Source organism: Phocoena sinus, chromosome 8 (genome assembly GCF_008692025.1).
Source record: "Phocoena sinus isolate mPhoSin1 chromosome 8, mPhoSin1.pri, whole genome shotgun sequence".
Classification (NCBI taxonomy): domain Eukaryota; kingdom Metazoa; phylum Chordata; class Mammalia; order Artiodactyla; family Phocoenidae; genus Phocoena; species Phocoena sinus.
Window position 1 is genome coordinate 57,356,117 of NC_045770.1, and position 26,422 is coordinate 57,382,538.

Genomic DNA, 26,422 nt, shown 5'->3' on the forward strand with positions numbered 1-26,422 from the left:
TCTGACATTCTGTAATTCTAGGACATGAGAGGTGTTTTTAACTAGTTTGTTTTGCATTTGTTTTAGAAAAGAAAGAAGGTAGCTGTCATTCCTAGGAATTCAAAGGGAAACTGCTTGTGAAATCAACAGGGTTCAAACAGCAGTGATGCAGATGTAAACATGAAACTGCCTGGACCACTCATTAGAGGCTCATCCTGAAGGCGGGACAAGCCAAAACTGCCTCAGCAGTCCCTGCATTGACCCCAGCACACATTTAATGAACAACCTACGATATAGGGGGTTTTGTATTTGGGCAGCTACAGCTTTCAGTTCTCTGGGTCCTTTCTAGCAACAAGAGCTCTCACGACACCTCCTTGTGGCTTCTTCTGAGTTGGTATTGGAGGAGCCCACAGCAGAGTTGGCATCAAAGAACTAAACACAATACCCGTTGGGCTGTGGCAGCCAGGAAGAAGGAAGATGACAGACCCAGGACATGCCCTAAATGGGGGAAGATGCACCGTCAGCTTGGGCTCCATCAGGAAGAGAGTTGTCCCTCTGAAGGCATTTGTGCTTCCCATCACTGAAACATCATTGGGTGGGAGAGCACCCAGAGAACTTGGCAGGCAGAGCTGCTGCACCCGGAAAATGAGAGGGGTGACATTCCCTGGGTAATGTGGCAGAAAATATTGGAAAAATCAGCCCTTTCTAGTGATGTGGTATAGTGATGTCACTTAGTAGTAGAATTTGAAACATGAGCAAAAGAAAAACCAATAAAGTAGGAATCTAAGAGATCATCTAAGATCTGATGCCCAAGAGATAGTGTGGGAAATGGAGCAGAGAAGGGACAGAAGCTCTTTGAATGCACTTATCACAGTTGTAACTAGATAATTAAATGTGTGATTGGCATTTAAACATACCATCCTCCTACTAGAATTTAAGCCCCTGTGAAGGCAGGGGCCTTGTGTGCCTTGTTTCCTTCTCACAGCCTTGCACATTGTAGATACTTACTAAAGAGTTGATGGAAGAAGGAAGGAGTAAATTGTGCATTAAGATGGAAGAGTTAATATTGGATGGTACCCCCAGTCCTCTAAACTTGGTCATAAATGATTTGGATTGCATTAATTGTAGAGTGAACTGTACGGAATTCTCCTTCCAAACTCTTGTTTTATCCAGTTTCCAGATGCTCTGACTGCCTGTCACCCTGGCATGTAGCTCTGTCCCACCATGGATGCCACAGCCTGTAATGGATCAAAAGACTCTTCACCCATCTTCTACCTGGTGGGCACCCCCTCTCTACGGGAGTTCCTCTTCCTCCCTGTCTCCTTCATCTTCTTGTTCTTCTACCTGCTTATCCTGGTGGGTAACACCCTGATCCTGGTGGCCATGGTGGCAGAGCCCAGACTCCACAAGCCCATGTACTTCTTCCTGATCAACTTCTCAGCCCTGGACATCCTCTTCACCACATCCACTGTCCTAAAGATGCTATCTCTCCTCTTCCTCGGGGACCACTACCTCGGCTTCTCTGCCTGCTTCCTGCAGATGTACCTATTCCACGGCCTTAACTGCTCTGAAGCCTTCATCCTGGTGGTCATGGCCTATGACCACTATGTGGCTATCTGCCGCCCACTGCACTACCTTGTCCTCATGACCCCACAGACCAGTGCTGCACTGGCAGCCAGTGCCTGGCTCACTGCCCTCCTTCTGCCCACCCCAGCAGTGCTGCAGACCTTCCACATGGCTTTTGACAACACTGTTCACATCTACCACTGCTTCTGTGACCACTTGGCTGCGGTCCAGGCCTCCTGCTCTGACACCACGCCCCAGACCTTCATGGGCTTCTGCATCGCCGTGGTGGTGCCCTTCCTGCCCCTTCTCCTGGTGCTTCTTTCCTATGCCCACATCCTGGCCTCAGTGCTTCGCATCAGCTCCCGAGAAGGACGCTCAAAAGCCTTCTCCACCTGCAGCTCCCACCTCCTGGCTGGCACCTACTACTCATCCATTGCCATAGCCTACGTGGCCTACAGGGCTGACCTACCCCTCGACTTCCACATCATGGGCAACGTGGTGCATGCTATTCTCGCACCTGTCCTCAATGCTCTCATCTACACGCTGAGGAACAAGGATGTCAAAGCAGCCATTACCAAAATAACATGTCCCCAAGACCCAGGGCATTCTGGGGACCCTTGACGCTTAGATGTAGTTAATCCTGCTCCCAGGATACCTGTGTGCTAAGAAGAGAGAATGCCATCAAAAATGTTTTTTGAAGGAAAGAATGACTTATAGCAGGGCCAAAAGTACACCACTGGGGCTTCCCTTTACGTGAATAAGCTACATAATGATACCAACTCTTTTGTGGAAAGAAATAAGAATGTCAGATAAAATGTAAAAAGTATCTTCTTAAAAGTATCAAATAGGGCTTCCCTGGTGGCACAGTGGTTGAGAGTTCGCCTGCCGATGCAGGGGACACGGGTTCGTGCCCCAGTCCGGGAAGATCCCACATGCCGCGGAGCGGCTGGGCCCGTGAGCCATGGCCGCTGAGCCTGCGCGTCCGGAGCCTGTGCTCCGCAACGGGAGAGGCCACAACAGTGAGAGGCCCGTGTACCGCAAACAAACAAACAACAATCCAGTTAAAAAATGAGTGGAAGACCTAAATAGACATTTCACCAAGGAAGACATACAAATGGCCAAGGGGCACATGAAAAGATGCTCAACATCACTAATTATTAGAGAAATGCAAATCGAAACTACAATGATGTATCACCTCAGACTGGTCAGAATGGCCATTATCAAAAAATCCAGAAACAATAAATGCTGGAAAGGGTGTGGTGAAAAGGGAACCCTCCTGCCCTGTTGGTAGGAATGTAAATTGATACAACCACTATGGAGAATAGTATGGAGGTTCCTTAAAAAACTAAAAATGGAACTACCATATGACCCAGCAATCCCACTATTGGGCATATACCCTGAGAATACCACAATTCAAAAAGAGACATATACCACAATGTTCATTGCAGCACTATTTACAATAGCCAGGACATGGAACCAACCTAAATGTCCATTGATAGATGAATGGATAAAGAAGATGTAGCACATATATACAATGGAGTATTACTCAGTCATAAAAAGAAATGAAATTGAGTTATTTGTAGTGAGGTGGGTGGACCTAGAGTCTGTCATACAGACTGAATAAGTCAGAAAGAGAAAAACAAATACCATATGCTAACACACATATATGGAATCTAAGAAAAAAGGGTACTGATGAACCTAGTTTCAGGGCAGGAATAAAGAGATAGACATAGAAAATGGACTTGAGGACATGGGGTGGGAAGGTGAAGCTGTGGTGAAGTGAGAGTAGCATCAACATACATATACTACCGAATGTAAAATAGTTGGCTGGTGGGAAGCAGCAGCATAGTACAGGGAGAGCGGCTCGGTGCTTTGCGATGACTTAGAGGGGTGGGATAGGGAGGGTGGGAGGGAGGCTCAAGAGGGAGGGGATATGGGGACATGTGTATGATTTGCTTTGTTGTGCAATAGAAACTAACAGTACTGTGAAGCAATTATACTCCAATAAAGATCTATTAAACAAAAAAAGTGGGGTGGGAAAGCAGGCACTTGAAACCTGGTACACTTAGGGGGGTCGTGGCCCTATCTGTGTCAGGTAGTTGTTGTGAAGATTTGAGTGAGACTGGGAAATTTCATCTCAAGTATCTGTAGACTGTGTCCACTCCTCTCCATTACACTTCATCCCCCCCTGGTGCAGATGTTACCACCTTCTGTCTCCTGAATGAGCACAACAGTCTCTCCCCTCATCCCTCTGTCCACCCTCCATTTCATAAATGGCCAGAATGGGTTTTCTGACATACAAACCTGGTCACCTTACCACCCTCAATATAACTTAAAAGTTCTCAATGATCTGGCCCTAAATGACTTCTTTGACCTCACATCTCACCATTGCTACCCTCATGGCAATTCTGAACTTCTTTCAGTTTCCCAAACACACCAACTTCTCATTCTCACCAGTAACTCACTCTTCTCTCTTCCTGAAGCCCTCTTCCTCTTTGTCCATTTCAGCTGAAATCTTAGTCAGACTTCTCCTGAAACATCACTTTTTCAGGGGAGCTGGCCCTGGTAACTCACCCTGAGAAGTGAGGTAGATGGCCTTTGTATGTGCCCCCTTAGCACTTTATAATTCCCCCATCATGGAACTTTAAAAATTTTTGAACATTAGGAGAAAAGAGTTCTGAGCTCATTATATCTATTAGTCTGTGTAGGCTCCTTGCTTGTTTTATCTTCCCCTTTAGCTCCAACCTCCCAATTCCCATTCCATTCCCCTTTCCCACTTAAGCACCCACTCTGATGTGTTTGCTGTATGTCCTTAAGTATAAGCATATCTTTGAAAAGTAGGTAGTGTTGTTGTGTGCATGTATGTACATGTTTAATTGACATAAAAAGAGTTATGTTACTTCTTACATTTTCACTCAGTTCTGTTTTTTAGATCTGTCTGTGTTGCTATTTATAGATCTAGTTTCATTGGTTCCTACTGATATTCCATAGTATGATTTCATTACATTTCACTTTTCTAGTGGAGGACACCTAATTGCCTCCAACTCTTTGCTATCACTGTCTTGATAAATGTCCTTGTGCATGTCCTTGTATGAATCCATGGAGGATTCTCCCTGAAATATAGAACAAGGAGTCAAACGGGTTAGTCATGGGTGTGCATTAACTTTAGCTAAACATAGTCCCTCTTCATTATCTGCAGATTCTGTATTTGTATATTTGCTTACTCACTAACCCTAAAACCAATACTCATGACACTTTCAGGATCACTCAGGGACACGCCCAGAGCAGCAAAATATCTGAGTCACCATGTGCATGTTCCCAATTGAGGTCTAACGAGGCAACACCCTGCCCTCCTGTTTCAACTCATACTGTGGACAGGTGTCCTTTCCATGGTCTATTTTTGCCATGTTTTTAGCATTTTTGTTAGTTTTTGGTAATTTCCCTGTTTAAGTTGGTACCCAAGCATAGAGCTCAAGTGGTGTCTAGGGCTCCTAGGCATGAAAAGTCTGTGATGTGCCTTCTGGAGAAAATACATGTGTTAGATAAGCTTCATCCAGGCATGAGTTACAGTGCTGTTGGCCATGAGTTCAATGTTAATGAATCAACAATATACACTAAATGAGGGTTTTTAAAATTAATTTTTATTGGAGCATAGTTGATTTACAATATTGTATTAGTTTCTGCTGTACAGCAAAGTGAATCAGTTATACATATACATATATCCACTCTTTTGTAGATTCTTTCCCCATATAGGTCATTACAGAGTATTGAGTAGAGTTCCCTGTGCTATACAGTAGGTTCTTATTAGTTATCTATTTTATATATAGTAGTGTATATATGTCAATCAGAAACACGCATAAAACGAGGTTATGTATTTGATCACATTAGTTGACGAAAATGTTGTGACCAGAGGCTCACAGGAAATTAATCTTCTACTCCCCCTAGAAGAGTGAGTGTGAGTGTATTCACAGGGACTTTATGGAACATAACTACCACAAATAATGAGAACTGACTGTATGTACTTCATTATTGTTTCCTAGAATGGCTGTGCCTTTTATACCCCCAGCAGTAATGGATTATAGTCTATAGTTTCCATTTCCCCACATCCTCACCAAAATTGGTATTACCCAACTTTCTAATGTCTTCCATCTTTATCAGGCTAAAGTGGTAACTCATTGTTTCATTTGCATCTCTCTGATTACTAATGAAGCATCTCTGTAAATACTTGGTAACAACCCACATTTCCCCTTATTACTTATTGAGAAACTTTGCTCATTTTCTTTGGATTTCCTGTATTACTTAATTGCTTTCAGGACTTCTGTATGTTTGTTCCTTGTCAACTTTAAATATTGCAATTATGTTTTTCAAGTTTGTAATCTGTCCTTCATTGAGCAGAAATTCTTCATTTTGATATACTTAAATCCATCACATTTTCTAACCTTTTGATATGTGGGGTTTTAGCCTTTCCTCATCACTATATCACAACTATTCCCCAACATTTTCTTTCATTAGCTCCCTAGTTTTTTTATACTTATATCTTGAATTCATGTGGAGTTCCTCTCTAAGTTGTAAGGTAGGAATTCTGCCTCATTTTTCTTCATATTTGAAGCCATTTTTCCACCAATCTCTCTCTCTCTCTCTCTTTTTTTTTTTTTTTTTTTTTTGGCTGCACCTGCATGGCATGTGGGATCTTAGTTCCTCAACCAGGGATTGAACCCGAGCTCCCTGCAATGCAAGCACAGTTTTAACCACTGTACTGCCAGGGAAGTCCCACCAATCACTTTTTAAAAAATAGGGCTTCCCTGGTGGCGCAGTGGTTGAGAGTCCTCCTGCCGATGCAGGGGACATGGGTTCATGCCCCGGTCCGGGAATATCCCACATGCCTCGGAGCGGCTGTGCCCGTGAGCCATGGCCACTGAGCCTGTGTGTCCGGAGCCTGTGCTCTGCAACGGGAGAGGCCACAACAGTGAGAGACCCATATACCGCAAAAAAACCCACAAAAAACCTGTCCTTCCTCATTGTTTTATAGTGCCATCTTTATCAATATCAAGTTCCCATACACCTTGTCTACTTCTGAGCTATTTATTTTGTTCTATTGTCTACTTACATATTGGTATGTCAGTACCATATTATTATAATATTATAGCTTTGCAGTATCTCTTTTTACATATCTGATTCAGGAAGCCCCTTCTCACCTTTCTTTTTTTTTCATTTATGCATAATAATTTTATTTTATTTTTTTACATCTTTATTGGAGTATAATTGCTTTACAATGTTGTGTTAGTTTCTGCTTTATAACGAAGTGAATCAGTTATACATATACATATGTTCCCATATCTCTTCCCTCTTGCGTCTCCCTCCCTCCCACCCTCCCTATACCATCCCTCCAGGCGGTCACAAAGCACAGAGCTGATCTCCCTGTGTTATGTGGCTGCTTCCCACTAGCTATCTACCTTACGTTTGGTAGTGTATATATGTCCATGCCTCTCTCTCTCTTTGTCACAGCTTACCCTTCCCCCTCCCCATATCCTCAAGTCCATTCTCTAGTACGTCTGTGTCTTTATTCCTGTCTTACCCCTAGGTTTTTCATGACATTTTTTTTCTTAAATTCCATATATACGTGTTAGCATACGGTATTTGTCTTGCTCTTTCTGACTTATTTCACTCTGTATGACAGACTCTAGGTCTATCCACCTCATTACAAATAGCTCAATTTCGTTTCTTTTTATGACTGAGTAGTATTCCACTGTGTATATGTGCCACATCTTCTTTATCCATTCGTCCGATGATGGACACTTAGGTTGTTTCCATCTCCGGGCTACTGTAAATAGAGCTGCAGTGAACATTGTGGTACATGACTTTTTTTGAATTATGGTTTTCTCAGGGTATATGCCCAGTAGTGGGATTGCTGGGTCATATGGTAGTTCTATTTGTAGTTTTTTAAGGAACATCCATACTGTTCTCCACAGTGGCTGTATCAATTTACATTCCCACCAGCAGTGCAAGAGGGTTCCCTTTTCTCCACACCCTCTCCAGATTTATTGTTTCTAGATTTTTTGATGATGGCCATTCTGACTGGTGTGAGATGATATCTCATTGTAGTTTTGATTTGCATTTCTCTAATGATTAATGATGTTGAGCATTCTTTCATGTGTTTGTTGGCAGTCTGTATATCTTCTTTGGAGAAATGTCTATTCAGGTCTTCTGCCCATTTTTGGATTGGGTTGTTTGTTTTTTTGTTATTGAGCTGCATGAGCTGCTTGTAAATTTTGGAGATTAATCCTTTGTCAGTTGCTTCATTTGCAAATATTTTCTCCCATTCTGAGGGTTGTATTTTGGTCTTGTTTATGGTTTCCTTTGCTGTTCAAAAGCTTTGAAGTTTCATTAGGTCCCATTTGTTTATTTTTGTTTTTATTTCCATTGCTCTAGGAGGTGAGTCAAAAAGGATCTTGCTGTGATTTATGTCATAGAGTGTTCTGCCTATGTTTTCCTCTAAGAGTTTGATAGTTTCTGGCCTTACATTTAGGTCTTTCATCCATTTTGAGCTTATTTTGTGTATGGTGTTAGGGAGTGATCTAATCTCATACTTTTACATGTACCTGTCCAGTTTTCCCAGCACCACTTATTGAAGAGGCTGTCCTTTCTCCACGGTACATTCCTGCTTCCTTTATCAAAGATAAGGTGACCATATGTGCGTGGGTTTATCTCTGGGCTTTCTATCCTGTTCCATTGATCTATCTTTCTGTTTTTGTGCCAGTACCATACTGTCTTGATTACTGTAGCTTTGTAGTATAGTCTGCAGTCAGGGAGCCTGATTCCTCCAGTTCTGTTTTTCATTCTCAAGATTGCTGTGGCTATTCGGGGTCTTTTATGTTTCCATACAAATTGTGAAAGCTTTTGTTCTAGTTCTGTGAAAAATGCCAGTGGTAGTTTGATAGGGATTGCATTGAATCTGTAGATTGCTTTGGGTAGTAGAGTCATTTTCACAATGTTGATTCTTCCAATCCAAGAACATGGTATATCTCTCCATCTATTTGTATCATCTTTAATTTCTTTCATCAGTATCTTATAATTTTCTGCATACAGGTCTTTTGTCTCCTTAGGTAGGTTTATTCCTAGATATTTTATTCTTTTTGTTGCAATGGTAAATGGGAGTGTTTTCTTGATTTCACTTTCAGATTTCTCATCATTAGTGTATAGGAATGCCAGAGATTTCTGTGCATTAATTTTGTATCCTGCAACTTTACTAAATTCATTGATTAGCTCTAGTAGTTTTCTGGTAGCATCTTTAGGATTCTCTATGTATAGTATCATGTCGTCTGCAAACAGTGACAACTTTACTTCTTCTTTTCTGATTTAGATACATTTTATTTCCTTTTATTCTCTGATTGCTGTGGCTAAAACTTCCAAAACTATGTTGAATAAGAGTGGTGACAGTAGGTAACTTTGTCTTGTTCCTGATCTTAGTGGAAATGCTTACAGTTTTTCACCATTTAGGACAATGTTGGCTGTGTGTTTGTCATATATGGCCTTTATTATGTTGAGGAAAGTTTCCTCTATGCCTACCCTCTGCAGGGTTTTTATCATAAATGGGTGTTGAATTTTGTTGAAAGCTCTCTCTGCATCTATTGAGATGATCATATGGTTTTTCTCGTATGGTTTTCTCCTTCAGTTTGTTAATATGGTGTATCACATTGATTGATTTGCGTATATTGAAGAATCCTTGCATTCCTGGAATAAACCCCACTTGATCATGGTGTATGATCCGTTTAATGTGCTGCTGGATTCTGTTTGCTAGTATTTTGTTGAGGATTTTTGCATCTATGTGCATCAGTAATATTGGCCTGTCGTTTTCTTTCTTTGTGACATCCTTGTCTGGTTTTGGTATCAGGGTGATGGTGGCCTCTTAGAATGAATTTGGGAGTGTTCTTCCCTCTGCTATATTTTGGAAGAGTTTGAGAAGGATAGGTGTTAACTCTTCTCTAAATGTTTGATAGAATTCACCTGTGAAGCCATCTGGTCCTGGGCTTTTGTTTGTTGGAAGATTTTTATCACAGTTTCAATTTCAGTGCTTGTGATTGGTCTGTTCATATTTTCTATTTCTTCCTGATTCAGTCTTGGCAGTTTGTGCATTTCTAAGAATTTGTCCATTTCTTCCAGGTTGTCCATTTTATTGGCATAGAGTCGCTTGTAGTAATCTCTCATGATCTTTTTTATTTCTGCAGTGTCAGTTGTTACATCTTCTTTTTCATTTCCAATTCTATTGATTTGAGTCTTCTCCCTTTTTTTCTTGATGAGTCTGGCTAATGGTTTATCAATTTTGTTTATCTTCTCAAAGAACCAGCTTTTAGTTTTATTGATCTTTGCTATCATTTCCTTCATTTCCTTTTCATTTATTTCTGATCTGATTTTTATGATTTCTTTCCTTCTGTTAACTTTGGGGATTTCTGTTCTTCTTTCTCTAATTGCTTTAGGTGCAGGGTTAGGTTGTTTATTCAAGATGTTTCCTGTTTCTTGAGGTAGGATTGTATTGCTATAAACTTCCCTCTTAGAACTGCTTTTGCTGCATCCCATAGATTTTGGGTCATCGTGTCTCCATTGTCATTTGTTTCTAGGTATTTTTAAATTTCCTCTTTGATTTCTTCAGTGATCACTTTGTTATTAAGTAGTGTATTGTTTAGCCTCCATGTGTTTGTATTTTTTACAGATCTTTTCCTGTAATTGATATCTAGTCTCATAGCGTTGTGGTCGTAAAGATACTTGATACAATTTCAATTTTCTTAAATTTACCAAGGCTTGATTTGTGACCCAAGATATGATCTATCCTGGAGAATGTTCCATGAGCACTTGAGAAAAATGTGTATTCTGTTGTTTTTGGATGGAATGTCCTATAAATATCAATTAAGTCCATCTTGTTTAATGTATCATTTAAAGCTTGTGTCTCCTTAATTATTTTCATTTTGGATAATCTGTCCATTGGTGAAAGTGGGGTGCTAAAGTCCCCTACTATGAATGTGTTACTGTCCATTTCCCCTTTTATGGCTGTTAGTACTTGCCTTATGTATTGAGGTGCTCCTATGTTGGGTGCATAAATATTTACAATTGTTATATCTTCTTCTTGGATCGATCCCTTGATCATTATGCAGTGCCCTTCTTTGTCTCTTCTAATAGTCTTTATTTTAAAGTCTATTTTGTCTGATATGAGAATTTCTACTCCAGCTTTCTTTTGGTTTCCATTTGCATGAAATATCTTTTTCCATCCCCTCACTTTCAGTCTGTATGTGTCTCTAGGTCTGAAGTGGGTCTCTTGTAGACAGCATATATATGGGTCTTGTTTTTGTATCCATTCAGCCAATCTGTGTCTTTTGGTGGGAGCATTTAGTCCATTTACATTTAAGGTAATTATCGATATGTATGTTCCTATTCCCATTTTCTAAATTGTTTTGGGTTCGTTATTGTAGGTCTTTTCCTTCTCTTGTGTTTCTTGCCTAGAGAAGTTCTTTTAGCAGTTGTTGTAGAGCTGGTTTGGTGGTGCTGAACTCTCTCAGCTTTTGCTTGTCTGTAAAGGTTTTAATTTCTCCATCAAATCTGAATGAGATCCTTGCTGGGTAGAGTAATCTTGGTTGCAGGTTTTTCTCCTTCATCACTTTAAATATGTCCTGTCAGTCCCTTCTGGCTTGCAGAGTTTCTGCTGAAAGATCAGCTGTTAACCTTATGGGGATTCCCTTGTGTGTTCTTTGTTGTTTTCCCTTGCTGCTTTTAATATGCTTTCTTTGTATTTAATTTTTGACAGTTTGATTAATATGTGTCTTGCCGTATTTCTCCTTGGATTTATCCTGTATGGGACTCTCTGTGCTTCCTGGATTTGATTAACTATTTCCTTTCCCCTATTAGGGAAGTTTTCAACTATAATCTCTTCAAATATTTTCTCAGTCCCTTTCTTTTTCTCTTCTTCTTCTGGAACTCCTATAATTCAAATGTTGGTGCGTTTGATGTTGTCCCAGAGGTCTCTGAGACTGTCCTCAGTTCTTTTCATTCTTTTTTCTTTATTCTGCTCTGCAGTAGTTATTTCCATTATTTTATCTTCCAGGTCACTTATCCGTTCTTCTGCCTCAGTTATTCTGCTATTGATCCCATCTAGAGTATTTTTCATTTCATTTATTGTGTTGTTCATCATTGTTTGTTTCATCTTTAGTTCTTCTAGGTCCTTGTTTAATGTTTCTTGCATTTTGTCTATTCTATTTCCAAGATTTTGGATCATCTTTACTATCATTATTCTGAATTCTTTTTCAGGTAGAGTGCCTATTTCCTCTTCATTTGTTAGGTCTGGTGGGTTTTTATCTTGCTCCTTCATCTGCTGTGTGTTTTCCTGTCTTCTCATTTTGCTTATCTTACTGTGTTTGAGGTCTCCTCTTTGCAGGCTACAGGTTCGCAGTTCCCGTTGTTTTTGGTGTCTGTCCCCAGTGGCTAAGGTTTGTTTAGTGGGTTGTGTAGGCTTTCTGGTGGAAGGGACTAGTGCCTGTGTTCTGGTGGGTAAGGCTGGATCTTGTTTTTCTGGTGGGTAGGTCCATGTCTGGTGGTGTGTTTTGGGGTGTCTGTGGACTTGTTATGATTTTAGGCAGCCTCTCTGCTAATGGGTGGGGTTGTGTTCCTGTTTTGCTAGTTGTTTGGCATAGGATGTCCAGCACTGTAGCTTGCTGGTCGTTGAGTGAAGCTGGGTGCTGGTGTTGAGATGGAGATCTCTGGGAGATTTTCGCCGTTTGATATTATGTGGAGCTGGGAGGTCTCTTGTGGACCAGTGTCCTGAAGTTGGCTCTCCCTCCTCAGAGGCACAGCACTGACTCCTGGTTGCTGCACCAAGAGCCTTTCATCTACATGGCTCATAATAAAAGGGAGAAAAAGTAGAAAGAATTAGTAGAAGTAGAAAGAGAGAAAGAAAGAAAGCAAGGAGGGAGGGAGGGAGAGAGGGAGGAAGGAAGGAAGGCGGGAAAGAAGGAAAAAAAGAAAGGAGATAAAGTAAAATAAAATAAAGTAAGATAAAATATAATAAAGTTATTAAAATAAAAAAATATTATTAAGAGAGAAAAAAAAAACAAAAACGTACAGATAGAACCCTAGGACAAATGGTGGAAGCAAAACTATACAGAGAAAATCTGACACAGAAGCATACACATATACACTCACAAAAAGAGGAAAAGGGGAAAAAATAATAAATCTTGCTTTCAAGTCCACCTCCTTAATTTGGGATGATTCGTTGTCTATTCATGTATTCCAAAGATGCAGGGTACATCAAGTTGATTGTGGAGCTTTAATCCGCAGATTCTGAGGCAGCTGGGAGAGATATCCCTTTCTCTTCTTCTCACAGCTCCCAGGTGCTCAGCTTTGGATTTGGCCCCGCCTCTGCGTGTAGGTCGCCAGAGGGCGTCTGTTCTTCGCTCAGACAGGACGGGGTTAAAGGAGCCGCTGATTCGGGGGCTCTGGCTCAGGCAGGGAGGAGGGAGGGGCACGGAGTGCGTGCGGGGCGGGCCTGCGGCGGCAGAGGCCGGTGTGACGTCGCATGACGTTCCAACAGCCTGAGGCGCGCCGCGAGTTCTGTCGCGGGAGTTGACCCTGGATCCCGGGACTCTGGCAGTGGCGGGCTGCATAGGCTCCCCGGAAGTGGCGTGTGGATAGTGACCTGTTCTCGCACACAGGCTTCTTGGTGGCAGCAGCAGCAGCCTTAGTGTCTCATGCCCGTCTCTGGGGTCCGCGGTTTTACCGCGGCTCGCGCCCGACTCTGGAGCTCCGTTAAGCAGAGCTCTTAATCCCCTCTCCTCGCGCACCAGGAAACAAAGAGGTAAGAAAAAGTCTCTTGCCTCTTCCACAGGTCCAGACTTTTCCCCGGACTACCTCCCGGCTAGCCGTGGCGCACTAATCCCCTGCAGGCTGTGTTCACGCCGCCAACCCCAGGCCTCTTCCGGCGCTCCGACAGAAGCCCGAGCCTTAACTCCCAGCCCTGCCCGCCCCGGCGGCTGAGCAGACAAGCCTCTCGGGCTGGTGAGTGCCAGTCGGCCCTGATCCTCTGTGCGGGAATCTCGCCGCTTTGCCCCCCGCACCCCTGTTGCTGTGCTCTCCGCCGTGTCTCCGAAGCTTCCCCCTCCGCCACCCACAGTCTCCGCCCGCGAAGGGGCTTCCTAGTGTGTGGAGGCTTTTCCTCCTTCACAGCTCCCTTCCACTGGTGGTCCCGTCCCTATCCTTTTGTCTCTTTATTCTTTTTTCTTTTGCCCTACCCAGGTACGTGGGGGGTTTCTTGCCTTTTGGGAGGTCTGAGGTCTTCTGCCACCGTTCAGTAGGTGTTCTGTAGGAGTTGTTCCATCTGTAGATGTATTTCTGGTGTATCTGTGGGGAGGAAGTTGATCTCCGCGTCTTACTCTTCCACCATCTTCCCGGAAGCCTATGCATAATCACCTTTCATATTTTTTTTTAAATTAACTTACCTGTTTGTCTTTAGTCTCTCATTTAAATTTTGGAATATGTTTGTAAGCTCCCTCAAAAATGCAGTGATAATTTTTTAAGAGTGCATTAAGCTACTGCTATTTATTTGATATAGCTCCCCATTTATTCAAATCTTCTTTTATGTCTTTATTTCAAATTTTTAATTTTTTCAACAAACATGGTAGTCACTTTTGATAGTATAAACTTCATCATTTGTGTTACTATTGTAAAAAGCATTTAAACTTTTTTTCTAGTTGTTATGCTAGAAAAAGAAGACCAGTTTCTAGCTAGTATAGAGGTTCCCAATCATAGCCATTATCACACTGAGTTATAATTACATTGTCATTACTTGTATGTATTCTCCACTAGACTCCAAGCTATATGAGTATAGGCACTGCCTCTGCCTTTTCCATCTCTACATGCCCAGCACCTCTTACAGGGCCTGGCACACAGTAGTCGCTTAATAAATAGTTCAGCCCTTGGCACGTGGTGTCATTCGACATTAGTTTCCTCCCACACTCTGAACAATCACCACATCAGACTTCATGCTTATAGTTGGATATACTCACACCCAAAGAGAGAGAAGATGTGTTTCCCATTGACACAGAGTAAAGAAAAAGCTGGAGCCACAGCCCAGGTCTCCTGGCTGAGATCCATTTCATTTCCATTAAGCTGTCTCTGCACATTAAGTGTCCCTTCTCTTAATCTCACCAGAAGAACAGATGGCAAATTCTTTAGTCGAGTAAAATCAGAGTCAAAGGTCAGTTTTCCTCGAGAGGGTCAAAGGACCTGGAGGATGATTCCTGGTGGCACAGAATCCCGAGCTGCTCCTCCCCTTGTTCTCCAATCCTCCATACCTGTGGTTCTCGAACTTTAGTGTGCTTTGATATCACACTGAGGGCTGTTCAAACACAGATTGCTGGGCCTACTGCTCAGAATTCTTTTATTCAGTTTGTCTTGAGTGGGGCCCAAGAACCTGCATTTCTAACACAAATAGGCACACAGTAGGAACTCAGTAAGCATTAGGTTTTAAATATCATCCTGCAGAACCAAAGAGTTGATTACAGTACCCATTATATTGGTCAGCACTGCCCTATAACTTTCTCTTTAATTGCAGTGGGAGAAAAAATGTTTTATCAAAAGTCAACTATGTTCTTTCCTTTTTTAAAAAAAATTTTTATTGGGGTATAATTGCTTTACAATGGTGTGTTAGTATCTGCTTTATAACAAAGTGAATCAGCTATACATATACATATATCCTCATATCTCCTCCCTGTTGCATCTCCTTCCCACCCTCCACCCCTCTAGGTGGTCACAAAGCACTGAGCTGATCTCCCTGTGCTATGCAGCTGCTTCCCACTAGCTATCTATTTTACATTTGGTAATGTATATATGTCCATGCCACTCTCTCACTTCGTCCCAGCTTACCCTTCCCACTCCCCATGTCCTCAAGTCCATTCTCTATGTCTGCGTCTTTATTCCTGTCCTGCCCCTAGGTTCTTCAGAACGCCCTCTTTTTTTTTTTTTCAGATTCCATACATGTGTGTTAGCATATGGCATTTGTTTTTCTCTTTCTGACTTACTTCACTCTGTATGACAGACTCTAGGTCCATCCACCTCACTACAAATAATTCAATTTCATTTCTCTTTATGGCTGAGTAATATTCCATTGTATATATGTGCCACATCTTCTTTATCCATTCATCTGTCGATGGACACTTAGGTTGGTTCCATGTCCTGGCTATTGTAAATAGAGCTGCAATGAACATTGTGGTACATGACTCTTTTTGAATTATGGTATTCTCAGGGTATATGCCCAGTAGTGGGATTGCTAGGTCATACGGAAGTTCTATTTGTAGTTTTTTAAGGAACCTCCATACTGTTCTCCATAGTGGCTGTATCCATTTACATTCCCACCACCAGCAGTGCAAGAGGGTTCCGTTTTCTCCACACCCTCTCCAGCATTTGTTGTTTGTAGATTTTCTGATGATGCCCATTCTAACTGGTGTGAGGTGATACCTCATTGTAGTTTTGATTTGCATTTCTCTAATAATTAGTGATGTTGAGCATCTTTTCATGTGTTTGTTGGTAATCTGTATGTCTTCTTTGGAGAAATGTCTATTTAGGTCTTCTGCCCATTTTATGGATTGGGTTGTTTGTTTTTTTGATACTGAGCTCCACGAGCTGCTTGTAAATTTTGGAGATTAATCCTTTGTCCGTTGATTCGTTTGCAAATATTTTCTCCCGTTCTGAGGGTTGTCTTTTCATCTTGTTTATGGTTTCCTTTGCTGTGCAAAAGCATTGAAGTTTCATTAGGTCCCACTTGTTTATTTTTGTTTTTATTTCCATTTCTCTAGGAGGTGGGTCAAAAAGGATCTTGCTGTGATTTATATCATAGAGTGTTCTTCCTATGTTTTACTCTAAGAGTTTTATAGTTTCTGTCCTTACATTTAGGTCTTTAATCCATTTTGAGTTTAATTTTGTGTATGGTGTTAGGAAGTGTTCTAATTTCATTCTTTTACATGTAGCCGTCCAGTTTTCCCAGCACCACTTATTGAAGAGTCTGTCTTTTCTCCATTGTATATTCTTGCCTCCTTTATCAAAGATAAGGTGACCGTATATGCGTGGGTTTATCTCTGCTTTGTATCCTGTTCCATTGATCTATATTTCTGTTTTTGTGCCAGTACCATACTGTCTTGATGGCTGTAGCTTTGTGATATAGTCTGAAGTCCAGGAGGGTGATCCTCCAACTCCGTTTTTCTTTCTCAAGATTGCTTTGGCTATTAGGGGTCTTTTGTGTTTCCATACAAATTGTGAAATTTTTTGTTCTAGGTCTGTGAAAAATGCTAGTAGTAGTTTGACAGGGATTGCATTGAATCTGTAGATTGCTTTGGGTAGTAGAGTCATTTTCACAATGTTGATTCTTCCAATCCAAGAACATGGTATATCTCTCCATCTGTTTGGATCATCTTTAATTTCCTTCATCAGAGTCTTATAGTTTTCTGCATACAGGTCTTTTGTCTCCTTAGGTAGGTTTATTCCTAGGTATTTTATTCTTTTTGTTGCAATGGTAAATGGGAGTGTTTCCTTAATTTCACTTTCAGATTTTTCATCATTAGTGTATAGGAATGCAATCCATTTCTGTGCATTAGTTTTTTATCCTGCTACTCTACCAAATTCATTGATTAGCTCTAGTAGTTTTCTGGTAGCATCTTTAGGATTCTCTATGTATAGTATCATGTCATTGTTCTTTCCTTTTGCCAGGCAATGAAATCCTTCCTACCCAGATTCTTTTTTGCCTTGTTGGACAAGAACACGGAGACTCTTTCTTATCTTCTGTCCCTCTCTTGTTCAAGTGTCTGAAAATATCTATTGCTCTTCTCCTTCCCTCTAGATTATTTTTTGTGTTTTGTCCTACTTTACATTGTCTTCAATTTCTAAAGCTGTCTCAAACCCTTCTTTTCCATAGGATATAAATAACATACATGTATTATATATAAATGCATCGATATCATTATGAAGACATCTAATTAAAACAAAAACCACCAGAAAAAGTTAAGGACTAGATACTCTTTTGTATTATGTTTTATTCTCAGTAGATTATCTCAGTAGATTATATAGATTATAATCTAAATAATATAGATTATATTAATCTATCTCAGTAGATTATGAAGGAAGTATTAGGGTATATTGAATACCAGGTCCTAGACAGCAGTGGCTCTTATGGCATGTTGCAAGAGCCTGGTGCAATTCAATGGTATTTCCACATCTTATTGGAGGCCTCTTCCAGTGCTGGGATCCCCTCCATTCCAGTAGCCAGTAGGCCAACATTCAGAGAAGACTTCATTGCCTACAGAAGGCTCAGGAAAAGGTTTGGCAAGGTGCCTATTGCCCTCTCCTACTGGCTCATCTGCCCAGTTATTAGATCCTATTCATGTGAGTAGTCACCACTGGAGGCTTGGGCACCCTGGCCCTAAGAAGAGGAGAAGCCCCAAGAATATGGGCTGGTATGTGCTCAGGTTGTGGCAGATACACGTTCTAGGATCTGGGGGAGAGTGTCAGGTAACTGGGCAGAGGGCAGGTCAGGTTCAGGGTGGGACACCCAGGACAGAAACTAAACTGGGGACTCTAAATCCACCACCTACCCCAGTGCCTCCTCATAAAGGTCTGAGGCACCAAAGAAGGTTCTTTCCTGACTTTAATCCCTGACAGTTCAGAGGTCCCAGGGTCAAGAGACCAGAAGTCTGAGCCCAAGCTTCTCTGATACTCAAGACTCATTACTACAAAGCCAAGATTCTGAGAGTAAGTTTCAAATATCCTGATATTCTATTATCTTAAACCATTATTAGATTATAAGATTCTAAACTTCTCAGATTCAAGGTCTATGGTTTAAGAGTATAAAATTTTAGGGCTTTCCTGGTGGCGTAGTGGTTGGGAGTCCGCCTGCCGATGCAGGGGACATGGGTTCGTGACCCCGTCCAGGGGGATCCCGCGTGTCGCGGAGCGGCTGGGCCCGTGAGCCATGGCCGCTGGGCCTGTGCGTCCCGAGCCTGTGCTCCGCAACGGGAGAGGCCACTGCGGTGAGAGGCCCGCGTACTGCAAAAAAAAAAAAAAAAAAAGTATAAAAATTTAAAACTTAGAAACAAAGATTCCAAGGAAACAAGAGTAAAAATAGAAACTTCCATTATTTAGAGATTGTAGATTCTTAGAGTCTGAAATGATAAGATCTTTAGAATCTAATTTCCAATGACTTCAAATTCTTAAAATTTTAAGTCAAAAAGTGTAGAAATCTGGAATCTTTAGTTCTATGACCTTCTACCTAACTACTGATGATACCTGAACAAATAAATCAACTTTCCAGCCCATCTGCCAGGAGATGCTTTGCACCTTTTGAGATCGTGCTCAGAGGCAAACTTAAACCAAGGTCAAAGCTGCCAACTTGTTCAGTCACTTCCTGGTAAGGCCAGATTGTCTATAACGTGAACCTCTTCTCTGCCTTCAATTTCATCACTATGTTGCTGGAGTGGACACCAGTTACTTTTTGTGTGCCCAGCATCTCTTCCTTTTAGAAACTGCAACTCTCCACTCCATACAATTCTGATGGGATCATCAACCACACACAGAATCTCCTCCCCCACCTCAAGGGTGGGCACATGATTCTGTCCGACTAGAAAACTCCCATACCCTGAACACAGCAATCCTTCCACACATGAGCAGAGGGACTCTTCAAGCAGTAATATGTATAATGGGAGAAAGAGCATTGTGCACTCTCATCACCTGGAATTATGACAGGTGATTTAAGGACAGTATAAACTGTAAGGACAGTATAAATGCTGTGAGTCAAGATTTGCTCCTGGTCAACTTTTCCATGAGGTGGAAAGAGCCAGGGCTGGCTTATCCATGGGCACAGTAGCTGCAGTGCCTAAGGCTCACCATATTTTTAGGAACCCGTAAAAATGTTTTAATTTCTTTTAAAATCAGAAGAAGAAAAGGAATACAATCCAGCCTGGATTATATTCATCTTCATAACAATGTAATTGTAAAATATAATCTTTTATATCTTTGTGTAGAAGAAGGAACACAAAAAGCAAAAATACTGAGGATCCATAAAAGTTGTAATGTGGCTTTGGGAAGAACCTGTCTGAGAATGAAACCAGCATGGGAAAAATATCTTTGAGAGATGGAGCAAGGAGAGCAAAGTTATCACGTGAATCTCTGGATCAGCCATGTCAGAAACCTAACTATCCCCTTGGACTCCCCAGTTAAGTGAACAATGGATTCTGCGTTTTACGCAAGCTGGTGAGTTGGACGCTTGTTATTCTGTTGGCTTCCCAGAAGCTTCCTATTTTTGTGGAGTTCCCCATCTTCTCCCACTAAAGCTGCCTTTGCTTGCTTTCCCGCTTCCCTTGCTTGCTTTCCCGCTTCCCTTGCAAGTACAGCCCAGGCATGTGACCTAAATTTTCTGGCCCAACAGAGATTTTTGTGAGCTACCTAATATCCTTTAGTAAAATTGTTTGCTGATTAAGCCAGCCACAGCTGGTTTCTGCTATTTGCAAGACTCTACAAGGTACAGCTAGTTTGAGCTGGGCTCTGTCCCTTGCAACCAAAAGTGTTCTAATACACAGCAGAGTCCTCTTCTGCCCCTGCCCCTTCCTCAGGGGACAGAGCCAATCACTGGTGGTATCTTCCCAGCAGTCAAAGCTCATTTGTCCCTGGAGAGAGAATGGATCAGACTGAGTTTTAGCCAGGGTAGGACAACAGGGACCAGGAAAGCTATAGAGTGCAGCTTGAAAAGTCAGTGTGATTTCAGGACTCTCTTTTCTCCCTGACTCCAGCCTCTTGTTTACCCAGGACCTTCCCTCTGACACCATTCTTAGGAGGTGGGGTGTAAGAAAAAGCAGTTTGTTTGTTACTTTCTCCCACCCACAAGCACCACAAATATTCTCCCACAGAGAAGTGTAAGAGAGGTTCCTCTCCCCCTTCCCAATGCCTAAATGGAGAGAGTAGGCAAGTAGGGAGGAAAAACTTTTTATCTATTTGGTGTCCTTGAAGTAGAGAACCCATTGACTGTGACAGAAAGAATATCCCAAGAAAAACAGCAGGAAAGTTCAATGAAATAAAGAACTAATTCTGCAGCACTAAATGGTGCAGCATATTTCAAGAAAACTTGGTGCAGGAAGTTTGATACCTATACATACCTTGATTAAGTTATCAAACTCCAAGGATAAAGAAAAACTATTTTGAGCACTTAGGAAGAAAAAATAATTCTTGTATTTCTCCTCAGCATCATTCAGTGTTCCAAATAGTGAAACAATGTCTCTGAAGTCATTCAAGCCTAAAGGCAACAGGCAAATATTCTGAAACATGAAGGAACTCAGGAAGTATGGCATCTATGTGCTCTTCATTGAAAACCTACTTCATAAAGAAATCCAGACAACCAAGAGATAAGTCAAAATAAGGAATTCTGGAATAAAGAAGCATGATAAAAGGATAATGGTGAGTACTAAATAATCCACTTAAATACAGAACTAAGACTTAAGAACTCTGGGGATTATAACTGTGGAATAGAAATTAATGTTATAAACCTTGACAAAGTAGAATTACTAATATTTTTGAGAGTCCAAAGGAAGTGTGAACAAGTGTACAAAGTTAATATCTTCTAAAATTGAATGAGAAATTAAAAATGACTCCAATCTCTTAATGTTTTTATAACCTTTTAATTTTTTAATCATTGTGTTATTTTTAAGAATTAGTATCTCTTGAGCTGAATATACATTTAGCTGACCTTCATTGGTTTCTCCAGTTTTACTTCAGTTTCTTTTCCTTCTATTAAATTTAACTAAAATAAAATTTAACTATTTATATATGTATATATATATATTTTCAGATTATTTTCCACTATAGGTTATTGCAAGGTATTGAATATGGGGAGGAATAAATTAGGAGTATGGGATTAACAGATACAAACTACTACACATAAAAATAGATAAGCAGGGCTTCCCTGGTGGTACAGTGGTTGAGAGTCCGCCTGCTGATGCAGAGGACATGGGTTCGTGCCCTGGTCAGGGAAGATCCCACATGCCGTGGAGTGGCTAGGCCCATGAGCCATGGCCGCTGAGCCTGCGCGTCCGGAGGCTGTGCTCCGCAATGGGAGAGGCCACAACAGTGAGAGACCCATGTACCGCAAAAAAAAAAAAAAAAAAAAAGCAACAAGGATTTACTATATAGCACAGGGAACTATTTATATTTTTAGTGGGACATGTAATAATAAAAAATAAAAGAAGCTTCATTTCGAAAATAAATAAAGAGGTTCTGTCCCAGCCAACGAACTAGCCAAACTGCTGGCTTCCTCCCACAATCTCAACCTCAAAGAGCCAAAGTGGAAAAACACCAGGATGCTGAGAAAACTGTACAAAATCTGTGGTGTGACAGAGCCTTTTTAGAACTGGTATATTGGAGAGTGGAAGTATTGGTTTGGGCAGGAGGCAACCTTGAAAAGTTGTAGGAGGAGAAAACAAAAGGGGGGCTATTGGAGTTCTGCTTTGCCTTCTCTCTCATCACTGTCTCGGGACAGAAACTGCCTGCCCCCCACACCAGCAGCAACTCAGAACTCCATTCCAAGTGGCCTCAGCAAAATCAGGGCAGTACAGAAGCACTTCTGAGGAAGTGAGAAACACAGGTGTGAATAACTGATTTAGGCATTTTCCCAGGCACTGTTCACCTCCAAAACCCCAGAACGAAGTAATTGTTATTACAGTCTGACCTTAATACTGCTTCTGCCTGTGGGGCAAGGGGGTGGCTTGACCTCCTGAGGACTGTCTTGTTGGAGAGGGAGGGATCTATTGTGATTTTCTCCAACTGGGGGTTCAGCTGCTCTGCACATCCTGAGCTAATTGGGGCTGACAGAGTTTGGGTCTGGCCTTCCTTCATATGCATTGCCTGATAGTGCTAAACCAAAACCAACAGGGGAAAATGAATTAGTAGACTAAAATAACAAGGCATTTGAGGTGCACAACCATTTTTAAGGAGAGACAATATACTGGGTGACATATTTCAACAATATCAGAAATATTAAAGAAGAGAGACCAAGAATTATAGTTAGCTTATTAAATATACATGTAATGACACAGTAAGACATTAGCCACGTATAACACAAACAAAGAAACAGAAAAGATCCATACAGAAATAAAGATGAAAAGTGTAGTAGTGGAAATAAAGAATACTATCTATGAAGTTAACAAAAGAATAGATATAACTGAGAAACCATTAGGAAATTGAAGGACTACATTGAAAAAAAGTGCCCAGAATTAAGAATGAAAGAACAAAGAGGAAGAAATATTTAATATTAGATATTTTTCTAAAACCCACTAAGAGATATGGAGAATTTCAACAGAGAACAGGAAACTAGGGTAAAGAATCAGATAATAATTCTAACATTGAAAAATACAATAACTGAAATTAAAATTCAGTGGATGAGTTTAACAGCAAATTAGACTGCTGAATGAAAAAATGAGCTGGAACATATGTCAGAATAAAATATCCAGAATTAGGCATGAGGCAACCAAAGCATGACAAATACAGAAGAGAATATAAGAGATATACGGAATGAAGAAAGAAGGTCTAACAGGGAGCCCCAGAGGCAATGGGGAGACAAAATGGGGAAGAAGCAGTATATGATCTAATGACCAAGAATTTTTCAAAACTGACTGAAGACATCAATCTATATATACTCAAGTAATCCTACAAACCCTAATCAGGATAAACAGGCATATCATAGTAAAGTTGCTAAAAACCAAAGACTGATAAAAATTCTTAAAGCAGCCAGAGAAAAAAGACAAATTTCCTTCAAGGAACAACCTTTATACACTGACACAGATTTTTCAACAGAAGGAAAGGAAGTAGAAGATCATGTAATAATATTTTTAAAGTGATGTTAGAAAATAATTGTCAACCAAAAATTCTACACCCACTAAAAGTATCCTTTAAAAAAGAAAGCCAAATAAAGTCATTTTATGACACACAAAAGCTGAAAGAATTCATCATCATCAAGTTCACAATAAAGGGTGTTTCAAGCAAAAGGAAACCAAATCCTGAAGATAGATGGGCAGAAACAGACAGAGTGAGATTACCTACACACCCACGCACACACACAGTGTTACTTAGCAACAACTAACTCACTCCATGGTCCTTATAATGACCATCTCAAATGCTAGGGATATTAAGCCAGTGCTAACTCAATATCCCATCCCAATTCACTACACATGTAAGACCTCTGCACAGGAAACTCAAGACATTGTTGAGAGAAATTAAAAAGACCTAAAGAAATAGAGGGCTATACCATGCTCATATATTGGAAGACTCAATGCTGTAATAATGTCAAAATTTCCCAAACTGATGTATATATACGATGAAATTCCAATAAAAATCCAAGCAGAGTTTTGTGCATGTATGTGTGGAAATTAAAAAACTGATTTCTAAAATTTAAATGTAAATGTAGAGAGCCAAGAATAGAAAAGATAATCTTGAGCAGAAGGTGGAGAAGAGGAAGGAGAAAGAAGAAGGAGGTGGAGAAGAAATAGGGAGAAGAAGAATTTGAAGAAGAAAGTGGATTAGAAGGAGGAGGGGAAGAGAGAGGAAGAAGAGGAGGAGAAGTAGGAGTGAAGGATGAGAGGGATTTGAGGAGACTGAAGAAGATCTGACGTACCAAATAATGCAGTAGAGAACGGGAGAGTGAGCTGACTAAGATTTCGGGGTGATGCTGAAGATCCAGTTAAGATGGGTGAGGATTTGGGGTTAAGGAGACTCAAGTCCCCAGCATAACAGAGTTCCCTGAAGAATTCTCCAGACATGTTTCATCTGATGTTTACAACATGCCTGTGTGGAAGAGATTATTTTCCCCATTGTATAAGTGAACCAAGCAGGGGGATGACCAGCCCATGTTACGCTATGAGTTGGTGGTGGATCCCCAACCATAGAGCCTGTGGCGGAGCTGGGTGCCTGGGGAAGGGGGCCAAAATCTGCTCACCTGGGCTTCCTCCGCAGGAGCCTGGGCAGCTGAACCAGTGTGTGGAGCTCGTTTGTGTGTCTTGAACAAGTCCCTGGCTCCTTCCGGGCCTCAGTATCCCTATCTGGACAGATGGAGGGTGGGGTTCTATGGTACAGGTCTATGGTTCTGGAACCCCGTCTTCTGTCCATCCCCTCTCCACAATGGAAGGGTGGCACAGAGCTCTGCCTGCATTCAAGGCAGTGGAGGGGCCCCCACAGGGAGGGAGCTCAGAACACAGGGAGCTCAGAAAGCAGTCAGTGATATATGAGGACAAGGCACTCTGAGAACAAAGCCCTCCCCTAGGCCTTTCTTCTCATACTCCTGAGGTAAACAACCTGCCCCTGGGGTGGGGTCGGGGAAGCAAACAAGACCAGGCTGGGCAGCAGGAGACCAGGGTTCCAGTTAGACTTTGTCACGGCTTTGCAATGTGTCCCTCACCAAGTCCTTACCCATCTCTGAGCTTCACTCCTCTCCCTGTAAGATGAGGGGCTTGGACCAAGATGTCTTTAAAGGCCCATCTGAATCTGACCCTTTGGAATGCTGAAAGTTGCTTATAGATTTGGGGATCTCAGTGTTCTTTTTTTTTAATATTTATTTATTTATTTATAACCTCTTTATTGGAGTATAATTGCTTGATCTCAATATTCTTAAAAAGGGGCTGCCTTCAATGGATATTCTGAATTAACTACTCCCCACTGCATTTTCCTTTGAATCAAATTGGTAACACTCATTCATTCAGCAAGCATCTATGAAGAAAACAGTATAAGCCAGGCATAGGAAATAGAGAGGTGAACTAGACAAAATTCGTATCCTCATGGAGTCTACATTCAAGTGAGAACACAGACAACAAGTAAAGAAATAAACAAAATAATTACAGTTTATATAGCACTATTAATGAATAAACCATCTCCAAAATACATAAATAAACCATCAGATACATGGATGGCAGACCTAGCTAAAAAGTGTGACTTCAAATAGGTCACTTTTCCATTATGGGTCTCATTTCTTTCTCTAGAAGAATAACAGTCCCAGGCTGGGGGAGGGGATGAGCGCAGGGTGATTTTCTTGCTGCACTGCCATCAAAGTGAGAGAACCGGAGTTCTTTGGGGGGAAACAGTTCATCCATGATCCAGGTGAGAAGAGCAGACACACCCTCAGGTCACAGGGGGAAGGGGAGAACAGTTGGGGGAAGGGAGAGAGAACCCACAACCAATATCACTGAACACTTGCTCTGGGTGGTGCACTGTGTCAGGGGATTTAGGTCACCGTTTCAAAGTCTCACGACAAACCAGCCATGTGGGCATCTGTGTCCCCATCTTATAGAGGAGGAAACAGGTTTTGAGAGAGATGATGTGACTTTATACAGTGGCAGAGGATTCAAGATCAGTTTCTCTGACTCCAAATCTGATGCTGATTCAGGTATTAGAAAGATTTTAATGAGATAAAAATAAGTATAATACTGAGACTTTGTATTCTTTGGAAAGGGAAGGGAAGAGATGTGTGAGGGCTGAGGGGTTAGGAGAGTTTTCCTGGAGCAGGTGCGTTGTCAGCTGGGCTTTTGAGTGTAAGTGGGTTTGAGCCAAAGAAGAAGAGAGAAACAGAGAGCATGGGGCATTGGACTGAGACCTGGTCACCGGCTCAAGTGAGAGGGTTCTAAACGTGGCTCAGGAAAGATGAGGCTGGAAGTGTGGGCTGGCCCAATTGAGTCCAGGGTGCCTTACTGTGGATTATGGTCTTGGTTTCTGGACATTCAGGAGCTGTAGGAGGTGTGCAAACAGGGGAGGGATATAGTACAGGAGAAAAGAATTGAAGTCACAAGACCTAAGTGGTGTCATGCTTCCCCCACTTATTAGTCAC

At 41.5% G+C, this 26,422-nt stretch overlaps 1 protein-coding gene across 1 annotated transcript; it reads left to right on the top strand.

Moving 5' to 3' along the window:
* Positions 1-1,203: 1,203 nt before the first annotated feature.
* LOC116758317 (olfactory receptor 2AT4-like) lies at positions 1,204-2,166 on the top strand. Its single transcript, XM_032641147.1, has one exon. The coding sequence runs from the start codon at positions 1,204-1,206 to the stop codon at positions 2,164-2,166; it is 963 nt and encodes a 320-aa protein (XP_032497038.1).
* The last annotated feature ends 24,256 nt before the right edge of the window (positions 2,167-26,422 follow it).

Excerpts from the sequence above, each read along its gene's own strand:
- LOC116758317 (XM_032641147.1), top strand. The coding sequence starts at position 1,204 with ATGGATGCCACAGCCTGTAATGGATCAAAAGACTCTTCACCCATCTTC.